The 11605-nt window shown below is 40.1% G+C and overlaps 1 protein-coding gene across 3 annotated transcripts; it reads right to left on the bottom strand.

Annotated features, from left to right (window-relative positions):
* Positions 1-5479: 5479 nt before the first annotated feature.
* Positions 5480-10757, bottom strand: zgc:114041 (uncharacterized protein LOC574425 homolog). 3 transcript variants are annotated; one of them, XM_034117693.1, is made up of 6 exons: positions 10720-10757; positions 10494-10613; positions 9215-9479; positions 8992-9135; positions 7480-8262; positions 5480-6794 (listed from the first exon to the last, which is right to left on the bottom strand). In XM_034117693.1, exons 3-6 carry the CDS (start codon positions 9408-9410, stop codon positions 6613-6615), a joined length of 1305 nt encoding a protein of 434 aa, XP_033973584.1. In that variant the 5' UTR covers positions 9411-9479; positions 10494-10613; positions 10720-10757; the 3' UTR covers positions 5480-6612. The 3 variants fall into 3 exon arrangements, with proteins under 3 accessions (XP_033973584.1, XP_033973583.1, XP_033973585.1); XM_034117692.1 differs by having other exon boundaries at positions 10494-10757; XM_034117694.1 differs by having other exon boundaries at positions 9215-9447; positions 10494-10751.
* Between the last annotated feature and the right edge of the window lie 848 nt (positions 10758-11605).

The raw sequence follows: 11605 nt of genomic DNA, 5'->3' as shown, positions 1-11605 counted from the left end.
ACGTTTCTCATTTCTCGAATTCTCCTCGACTCCTATCCTCGTGTCAGTCTCGCTCGAGCGGAGGAGTCGAGGAGGGGAACCGAGGAGAGAGGAGGGGAAGCAGCAGGCGTTTAGAGAAATTAGAACTCCTCTCCTCTGAGCAGTCATTTTAAAGGGACGTCCATTAATGATGACAGGAGGCACAGCAGCCCTCTGTCTGATGGACAGATGTGTTCATGACGACTTAAGTTATATATTTACTTTTAATTAATTCACAGTGCGGTATAATGAGACAATAACAGGCTACAGATGCTGACACACACACATATATATTTATATAACTATATACAATTCCAGAATCAAACAAGTATGAGAGCACTCTCATAATAACGTAACACAATCAGAGACTGGATATACCCTCCCCGAGGAACCTTCGTTCAGAAAAGGCAAACCTCCTCATCCCACCAAGGACAAAACTGAAAACCATGGGAGACCGAGCCTTCTGCTCCACTGCTCCGAGACTGTGGAATACCCTCCCAAACCAGCTGAGGACACCACAGACTGTGGATGCTTTCAAAAAAGGCCTAAAAACGCATCTTTTTAGAATAGCCTTTAACTAGATTTTGAAAACCCCCACATTATGCCATGCCGGCATAAATGTCACTGCTTTTATTCTGTTGTTTTAATTGTTTTTGTTGTTTTGTTTCACCCTTTTTAATTTTGTAGCACTAATTCATAGTATAGTACGTAGCAAAAAGTGAAAAAAAGGCATAGTAATGTATGTTGAACAAAGTTAAAAAAAGGACATGTTGAAAATTAATATTTTGTTATAGTATGTCACAGTATAGTTTATCAAAAAAGTAATAATACAATATTTAATGGCATACAATAGTATGACTTTTCTATACATCATTTTTATTACATACTCTGACAAACTATACCATGTTTATGATATTTCTCTTCGATACTGCACTACTTTATGGCATTATTACTTTTAATTAGTTTGACATTTTATTTAAAGGGGACCTATCATGCAAAATGCACTTTTGTACGTCTTTTATACATGAATATGTGTCCCCGGTGTTCCAGGGAACTCACCAAGTGCATTGCTACTGAGTGACAAGCTGCAGGCTATGAGGGTAAACTCGTCCACCATCTCCTGGATTACCAACTACCTCACGGACAGACCACAGTACGTCCGGCTGGGCAGTGTGCTGTCTGATGTGGTGGTTGGTAGTATTGGAGCCCCACAGGGGACTGTGCTGTCTCCTTTCCTGTTCACCTTATACACCTCTGACTTTCTATACAACTCAGAGTCATGCCACCTGCAGAAGTTTTCGGATGACTCTGCAGTGGTAGGGTGTATAAGGGATGGACGGGAGGAGGAGTACAGAGCGCTGGTGGGTGATTTTGTTGAGTGGACTGGAAGAAATCATCTGCTTTTGAATGTGGCCAAGACCAGAGAGATGGTCATTGATTTCAGGAGGAAGAGGACATCTCCTCCTCTGCCCCTGTGCATTCTGGGAGAGGATGTGGCAGTTGTGGAGGTCTACAAGTACCTGGGAGTGCACTTAGACAATGGGCTGAACTGGAGGATCAACACTGACGCTGTGTACAAGAAGGGGATGAGCCGACTCTATTTTCTGAGGAAGCTGAGATCCTTCAACGTATGCAGCAAGATGCTGGAGATCTTCTATCAGTCTGTTGTGGCTAGTGCACTCTTCTTTGCTGCAGTCTGCTGGGGGGGCAGCATCAGAGCCGGTGACACCAGCAGGATCAATAAACTGATCAGGAAAGCTGGGTCAGTCATCGGCATCAAGCTGGAACCCTTTGAAGCTGTGGTGGAGAGGAGGACACTGAACAGGCTGTTGTCCATCATGGATAACCCCACCCATCCTCTCCACCTGCAGCTGGACAGTCAACGGAGTTCCTTCTCCAACAGACTGCTGCAGCTCCCCTGTCACAAGGACAGATACTGGAAAACATTCCTGCCCACTGCAATAACACTGTACAATAAATCACCTCTGGCTGGAAGAGAACTCTCTGCTCCATAGTTTCTCTAGAAATAAAACCACCTTGTACATTTTACCCACACATAATCTGTTTCATATTTAATACTCCATAATTCCATATATTTTGAATATATATATATTTGTATATATATATATATATATATAATATCTGTATGTATATTTTCTATTTTGTATTTTGACATGTATATTTTATATTTTATTTTATATTTTATTTTATTTCTATTCTTGTATATTTGTTTTATTGTAAAATGCCTTTTATGCTGCTGTAACAAAAACAATTTCCCAATTTGGGATCAATAAAGTACGATCTATCTATCTATCTATCTAAGTGTCAGAAAACACAACCCTCTCTATTTTCCTCCATACCCAAATCTCTAAAAAAGGGGCTGCAACGGATCTGATAAAAACTGATCCAGATTTGAACACTGTCCTGACGTCAGTAAAGTGGCGCTACGGCTATTGGGCCAACTCTCCACCTATCAGGGGAATGTGGGGTTGGGCCACGGCCGGCCATTGCCGCTCGAAAGCGCTGGAGACGCTGTAGTACATATGCCAGGCCTGTAAGTGGCGCTGTAGTCTGCCACAAAAGCAGCGAAGAAGACTTCCCGCCCATAGTTACCATGGTTACCCTTCTGTTTATTCTCCGCTGTGGCTTTTTTTCTCCCTCCCCGAGGCAAGCGTTTGCTCCCGCTGCTTTAATTCAATGCAATCCCTCCCCGTCGAGGCAAGCACTGTAATTCTCTCCGGTTAGTCCACCAGCAGATGACAAACACCCACCTCTCCGCCTCTTCCAAGGAACGAGGGGACCGTGCGGCAGAGTTTCAGTTTCAGTTTCTTTCGCCGGACAAAATTAGAAAAGTGCCGGTCAAAGGTCTTCTTTGTTATTTATTGAGCTTTAAAACAAATGAATAACGACTCTATAGGCCTATAATAATATAATAAAACACGGAGGACGGAGATCTTTTTTTCTCCCCCTCTTGACTTGATCAGAGCACGGCTCCCCTCTCCTGCAGGGGGGCGTGGTCAGTGGCAGCTGACAGAATCAGCCCTGTAGACAGCAAACAGCACATAGAGCGAAATGAGGCATGGCTAAAATGCATGATCTGTTTGGTATTTTGAAAACAGAAACGTATAAATATACCTTATATAGGTATGGCTCTACAATATATCATTTAAATACAGCATGATAGGTGTCCTTTAATTTATTTTCATTTTTATTTCATTCAACTTTAATTGAATATTCAATACCTTTTAATTAATTATTTTATGTGATCCAACACTTATTAAATATTTCATAGCATACTTAAAGGTGGGGTAGGTGATTTTGGAGAAACCAGCTCGAGTGCGCTGGAATTTGAAAATACACAACCGGAAAAAATCTGCCACTTCCTTACAGAGCCCCTCCTCCAACACACACGAACGCGCTCGTGACCAATGAGGGCACGAGATAAGTTTGTGCACAGATGGAAAGCTGACAGGCAGGTAGGCCATAGAGTGGTGAAGTCCCTCCCCTTCCGGTGGACCTCCATGGGACCTTATTTCGGAAAAAATTATGTATTGAAGTCAATGGAGAGAGAAAGATTATCTTTCGATCCCGTTTGAATTGTGCCACGAATTACACATATGATGTTTGTCAATTTAAAAGATAATTTTGCAAGTCAAAAAAAAAAAAGTATGTCGTAAAACTGTGAAGTAACACATTTGTTTGTGTGAAACGCTCAATGAACTACATCTCCGGTCTCGCACAATAACACACGTCACCAAGATGGCCGTCACTGCTGTCTTGTCAAAAAAAGGATTGACTACCCTCACTATGAATGTCATGCAAAGCTGCCTGCCTTCCTTTGATTCTCTCTGAACTGCCTGGTCTTTTTAATGTTTAATGTCAACCATTTGTGCAGATAGCATGAAGTGCAAAAGATCGCCGATGCTAATGTAGCGTTAGCGTCAGCCTTTCTCCCCTGGGCTTAAATTGTGTATTATAGAATGATCACACCGGTGTGACAGTACTCTTCAAAGGGTTCACGAAATATGACTACTACTCTTACTGTTTAACATTTTGGGTTACTTAATGTTACTTCATGTTAAGGCTAATAAAAATGACAAGGCTGTAATGCTAACTAACGTGCTAGCTACTAGCTATGTAGCTAACTTGATCAAGCCACTCCTGGTCCTTCCATCAGACGGGAAGCGAAAGAACGAGCAAGACCCATTGCTGGTATGATAACAACCTGGTACTAAGCACACAGGCATCTTGTTAAAGTTATCTTATCTTAGCCATAAATAAATAATGATCTTAGCTATCTCTGGAGGAAAACAATTGTGACATCACATCTGGGATTTGTAGTCTTTCTAGTTGCGTATTTTTCATAGTCTTATATTTCAACAGTTTTACGACAAACTGTGACTTTTTTGACATGGAAATTGTGTTTTAAGATTGACAAACATCATATGTATAATTCATGGCACAATTCAAACGGGATCGAAAGATACGTTTTCTTTCCCCATTGACTTCAATGCATAATTTTTCCGAAATAAGGTCCCATGGACCGGAAGTAGATGGGCGTGACTTCGCCACTCTATCCAGTTATTTTAGCCGGGCCGGCAGTACTACGGCTTCCACAGATGACATTTTTTTATGGATTTTTTGTCAAAGCACTTAAGATATTCATTGCTATCAGGATGTTAAGAGCATTCCATGGAATATAACAAAAAGTGTATCTCGAGCCGGTTTCTCAAACTTACCTACCCCACCTTTAAGTACAATCTTGTTTGACATTGGTGACATACTACCAAGATGTTTTCAACCTACTGTAACAATGGTTGGCATGTTATTATATGGCATGTTATTGAATGACTATTTATGATCTTTGACCATTGTATTTAAAAAAAAAGAAAAGGAAAAAGAGCATTGCAGAGTTGTCCTGAAATTGCTAACTTTAATTAAAAGAAAAAAAAGTAGCCAAAGTAATGGCATACACTAAGACAACAATTTATTTTAGTTATAGATGTTTTAGTCATTGTCTCTCAACTAATCATTCGGTCGCTAAAATGACAGCTTGTTTTTAGAAGAAAAAAGGCTGTTCTGTTGTCAGAACAAAAAACCTGAAAAGCTCAACACATTTAACAACCTGGAATCAGTGTCTTCGTGGTGCTTTAAAGCAAAAAAGGCAAACCATTAAAATTCAATTTCTTTTGATCTAATAATTTAAGCTCGAACAAAAGTACAAGCTGAGTGCGAGGGCTGAAACGGACAGGATTATACTGTTACACAACCCTAACTCCTTAGCAACGGGTCCTGCACATAGCACAGATTCCTTAAAGCTACTACAAATATCCTTATCCTGGTATCAGTTTCGTGTTGTGGTGGGCAGCTCCTGAGAGTACTCAGCTTTACAAGATCTGCATTTAGCTTCGGCAATGTTAAGGCAGATAAGTCAAAACATAAATGAAAAGGTCAAGACGTCTTTAAAAGCATCAGTACAGGATTTATTTATAAAAGCATTTTTAACAGTGGAAAAGACCTGGCAACATGAAAACTTTGACATTACATATTAAGAGACAAAAACTTTTAAAATATGACTCTACACATACAGGAGCTACACGAGTGGCAAGGTAACATTTTTGTCCAAGTACGGAAAGGTGCAGGTATGCGTATGAGAATTAGTAATACAGTGCATCAGGACAGACAAAAGTTATCTGGATCTCAAGTTATTGTTCAAAAATCGTTAAGATGTTTAATTCATTCCTAACAGTCATAAAAGCTACACCATAACCTGTGCAACAGAATATGCCCTTTATGAGCCAGTAACACATGGAAAGCAAACACTTAGGTTACCACACCGAGTTATTTACAGCTAGAGCTGCCATGGCTCCTCACTGTAGCAACAGTACAATGTCAAAGGATCACTGAGGTGATGTTTATTATTGTCCACAAATCCCATGAAAAGCACAAAACCAAGTTATGAAATGTATCTTAGATCATCAAAATAAGCATTTTAATGTTTGTGTTATGACCAAAATGGCTTTTGAGGTCACAGTAAACTTGACCCCGGAGGACAAGTGGTTGTTTAAGGCAAATCTGAAGAATTTCCCACATGGCTTTCCTGAGAATGGGAGGGACGGACATAAAACCTGAAAACATCATGTATCTGACAACGACAGTTGGCCAATGGTAGTGAGGCTTAAAAAGGAGAAAGCATTTGATTTAGCGTCTGTTCACAGACCTCAGCCAATGAGTCGAGCAAGAGGCATTGGAAAATGTTCACTAGGAACAAATTAAAAAATAATTACATCTTTTTAAAAAAGGTACTTTACTTAAAAACAATCCTGTTACGCAGAGGTTAAAAGAAAGGAAGGGATATATTTGATTCTAAAAGTTGTATCAGGGTTTATGATGGATACTTATACCAGTACAGGTGCCATAGATTGTTAATTGACAGCGAGCTGCTGCAGGGACTGTGATGGGGTTAATGACCCCCCCGTGCTTTAAGTCAGAGGAAGTGGAACCACCCAGCACTTGGTATGTGATGAGATACTGAACGAGTCTCTCTGCTCCTCAGGCTCAGGATGAGGTAACAAACCGTGTGTAAAAAGAGTCTCAGTTGACCTTTTCTGCGTCCGGGTTGTCCATGGTGTTTGACCTTTGACCCTCAGCCTCGATGCATTTCTTTTTCTGAAGAATGAGGTCCACCAGAACGACAAACACGGCTGAAGAAATGAGGCAAGCCCCTGACAGGTAGAAGGCAGAGCTGTAGTCGTTCGTCTGGTCTACCAGCCAGCCTGCAAGAAACACAGAACAACATGGAACAGAAGATCAGTGTGTGCTGGTGCTGATCATAAATTAATAGACGTAACCGTTCCTGTAGAAGAAGGAAATGACCATACTATTAACAACTATACTACAACTTCTTAGTGAAAGACTATAATGACTTTGACATACATATATTTTAAATACATTTCAATGAAATACTATACTGTATTAAGATTTTTTAAATGGCAAAAATATTGCATTTTCAGTATCATTTTATGACATACAATATGGGAAGTCAGCATAAGGGGAGGCCCTACAGAAAAGGCAATACATACAACTAAATATATTTGTAGATATTACTTCCGTGTTAAATTGACATCCTGCCGCTCTGTGACGCTGCAGTTAGGCACAGTGATGCTTTGAGTTTAATTACAGCAGCATAAAAACATGCTAGCAAGGACAATTCCAACATGTTGATGCTTTGCATGAATAATGTTTACCATTTTCACCACGTTGATATCATTTATTTGCATATACAATTATTGTACTGTATTGTATTAGGGCACCAAAAGTTCATTCCATCCTATATTTATTTTGTATAGTTATGGATATTCCGACATCTTGCATGACAACATTAGCCCATTAACCTAGGACTGCACATCGGATCTGATAGCTTAGTTTTTTTTAGCAGCAACTTAAACACAGACTGCTCACCTGCAGCAGGTGGTCCTATGAAGCCCCCGAAGCTCCTAAACAGCATAAAGAGCCCAAGTCCGTTGTCAAAGCCCTCCAGGGATACAATGTCCACAATGGAGATGACGTGGATAGCCACCACGCAGCCGAACAGGAACCCGTAGAGGCAGACACACACCATGATGGCCCAGTAGCTTTGGTTGATGGGGAGCAGCATGAGCACCACCCCGAGCAGAGTGACCACCATGGTGAGCAGCTGCAGGTTCCTGACCACACGCATGTTGGCCAACCAGCCGCAGAGCAGCCTCCCTGCCAGGTCTGCTAATGCCAGGATGGAGAGGATTAATGCTGGCCAGTACTTATCCATCCCTAAACTGTTGGCGAAAGGCACTAGAAAGAGAGCTGGGATAAAAAACCCTGCTGCCGCAAAAATGGCAAACAGGATGTAGAATAGTAGTTCAGGTTTTCTCAGGAGGGAGAACTGGAAGATAACCTTCCTCTTTGGTGGGAGCTCAGCGGCATCGCCTTCTAGATTGTCTTTGGTTTTCTGTATGGGGCTCTGGGGGGCCTCCAGCGGTCTCATGAGGGCGCCGCAGACACACAGGTTGAGCTGGAGACCCCCGATGATGATCAGGGCCCCCTGCCAGCTGTACGTCTCGATCAGCCACTGGAAGAAGGGGCTGAACAGGATGGCAAAGACGCACTCTCCTGAGCTTGCGATGCCGTAGGCGATGGGACGCCACTTCACAAAGTAGTGGCTCACCATGCTGTTGGCAGGGATCCACGCGAAGCAGATGCCCAGTCCTGGAAAACGAAGATAAAAACCTTAGCTAGTGACCTCTCACATTTATCTTGATACCACTCTGAGGAGTCTCAACCCTAACTTTGCTGACCCGTTATCATTAACGGATAAAGTGTCATGACATAATGACCCAACAAGCGTATTAATGGTCTGTAGATTTAAAAAGGTCACCTATTATGCAAAATCCACTTTTTCATGTATTTTACACATAAACATGTGTAAATAGATTCTGAAAGTTTCAGGAGAAAAGATTCACTCTCTTTTTGTCCTGATCCAATTATATAAAAAGTTAAAAACCTGTCTGAAAATGAGCTTATCAGATTTGGCCACTTTATGATGTCATAACGGTCTTTTGGCTTGTGTAACCATTGGCCAACCAAGGTAACACCCCCACCCACCTTATCACCTGAATCTCCTCCTAGAGCACCATTGTGTTCTTTTTAACCAGATATCTCTCAGAGGGGCGTGGGGAGTGGCTCCTTATTTTTCATCTAAAGTAACAGACAGAGAATCAGCACTTTTGAAACAGAGGGGTTTATGGGATGCTACAATGCATGATCTGTTTGGTATTTGGAGCCAAACACTTCAGAGACAGGTTTTGTATATATCTGAGACCTATAATATATGGATGAAAAACAGTATAATAGGGGACCTTTAAGTTTGGTGTTCCCCTGACTAAAACTGACCAAACAAAGTACGTGAAAAGAGAGGAAATGCTTCGAGTGTGTTACCTTGCATGACGCCCATGGTGAGGTAGAGCCACGGCAGACTGAGGTCCAGAGAGGCCAGCAACATTCCCGAGGCTGACAGCAGACCTCCTAGTATGATGACCACCCTCTGAGAAAAATGTAGGGTAAGCACAATGGCCAATGGAGCTGAGAAGGAAATTAAAAACATTACTATAAGAACAATCTTGATTTAGAAACAACTAAAGACTGAGAACCATGTCTTTACCTCCTAGGTGAAACATGCCGATCGTAGTGGAGGTGACCCATGAGGTAGTGCTGGTCATGACTTGAAAGTGACTCTGGATGTCGAGGAAGAAGAGGCCGAAGTTCTTGAGAACGGCAGTAGTGAGGCCCATGATAAAAAAGGCAGACATGACCACAACCCAGCCGTACCCCCCGTCAGGAGGTCTCCTGGAGTTCATCTTCAGCTCCTCTCTGCAGGCCGCTCTGCTGTCTGTGCTGAACGGTTGTAGTCCAACAATCAGATAAACCTAAGGGTTCGGTGATGTAAATGGGCATGCAAAACATTCATAGATACAAGAACTAGCAGCAGTTAGTAACTCTCAAGCATATTGAACATAGGACCTGTTAAACATAATTATTTTGTTCTCAATTAAAATGAGAAGAAAAACCCTCAAGGTACTAAAAGTAGAAGAACCGGCCAGTTAGTAAAATGTCCCATGTGTTGTCATACAGTATTTATCAATATGAGATTGTTAACAAAAGTTTAAATGAAACTACCTGGGTCATATTTCAACGTATAGAGGACCCAACCCACAGGTGTTGGGAACTAGTCACATGCTGTAAGATAAGTTCAGTGGAGTAAATAGAGAAGTATTTGGCTTTTCAGTATAAATAACTGCATCGACTCCAAATTGTTTAATATACTATATATATATATATATATATATATATATATATATATATATATATATATATATATATATATATATATATATATATATATATATATATATATATATATATATATATATATATATATATATATATATATATATATATATATATAAATTCCTAAAAAATACGAATTATTATGAACCCAAATGTGTGTTTAATTGCACGGACACTTTGTAATTCCCAGCAGTCAGTGGAAAGTAGCAAAGTATTAATTTGTGTGTTTGCTACTTTCCACTGACTGCTGGGAATTACAAAGTGTCCGTGCAATTAAACACACAGTTGGGTTCATAATAATTCGTATTTTTTAGGAATTTATCTTTTCCTTTTTGCATCTTATTAGGCTACTGTTAATAAAAGGGGTATAAAAGACTACAAATACCAATCCGATACAACAGCACCATTTAGTAAACATCTAGAATAAAGTCAGGGCATTTTGGAGGGCTCAAATGTTTCTGTCTTTCCGGACACTTTTTGTGCATGGATGCTAAAATATATTTTAAACCTACATTTTCTTCCAAATTAAACTATTGTTGGCTCACAAATAACGCACAAATTATCAAACAAAGGATATTTAAATGTCTACTCACTTTTTCCCCTCGCTACAGTTCCACTGCTGGCGTCTTCAGCATGTTGCAGCTTCAAACACGACTCCAGCACCGTGAAGAGTTCAAACTCAGCTGACTTTAAAATGTCACTGCGCTCTTATTCTGAAGTTTAAGGAAAGCCCGTTAGAACGTTAGAACCTATACAGTCTATGGTTAGAACATCACCCAGGCGACTGTTAAACTGATGATGTTTTAGTTATTATTTCACCTTTTCTTCAACCTTTTCTAAGTCCATGCACGCTCCCGTTACGTCCATGGTGGAGACTCGTTCACACAGCTGTAAGCTATAAGTTAATTAACTGACCGGTGAAATGTCACCGGTTTAGAAGAAGCTGCCGTTAATGCGCAGCGTATGCAACATCCGGTTTTCAAAATAAAGTCTACAAATATATTTATATGCTGGTCTGCTCAAAGGGATCATTTTCCTGAGTCTGAATTTAAAAACACACATTGGAGAAAGGCCTGGCTACAGTAAATAGTATTTCATTAACATTATTTCAAACAAGGCTAATGAAGAATGCCTTTGAACATTTAAATAATACTAATCATCTGTTGACTAAGTGTCAACAGATGACACTGGACATTGATATTTCTCCAGCTTTTTGTGAAATATCCCACACACTTTGGACAGAGTTTTACTTTTTTGAAGCTTGACACATTTAACCCTACATTTTAGTTACTATGATGATCCAGACACGAAAATATCTTTCGTTCTTTATGAAATGTTTCAAATTAACAGCTTTTGGAATGCTTAATACAGTTTGCAGACTTTTTAAGATGCCACACTCAATTTACTGGATTACATTATTAAAATGTGTGTGGTACTAAATGAATGCTTTAGAATCTGCATGTGTATCGATAAACGTAAAGAAAATGTCTTCATTCAAACCCATTCTGTAAATACGGATATCGTGTTTTTTCCCCCTTAAATCTTATACTATACACTTTTGCAATTTAACATTCATTTATGCAGCAAAAAACGAGTTTCAAAGCGATAGATCACAAGAATTGACTTCGAATATATGAATTGAATTAATCAGTTTTTTTATTTTCACACCACCTCTGACAATGAAAACATAAAACAATAACAGATT

Source organism: Trematomus bernacchii, unplaced genomic scaffold, assembly GCF_902827165.1.
Source record: "Trematomus bernacchii unplaced genomic scaffold, fTreBer1.1, whole genome shotgun sequence".
NCBI classification, from domain to species: domain Eukaryota; kingdom Metazoa; phylum Chordata; class Actinopteri; order Perciformes; family Nototheniidae; genus Trematomus; species Trematomus bernacchii.
Note: the sequence above shows the minus strand (reverse complement) of the source record. Positions and strands in the feature narration are given on the sequence as shown.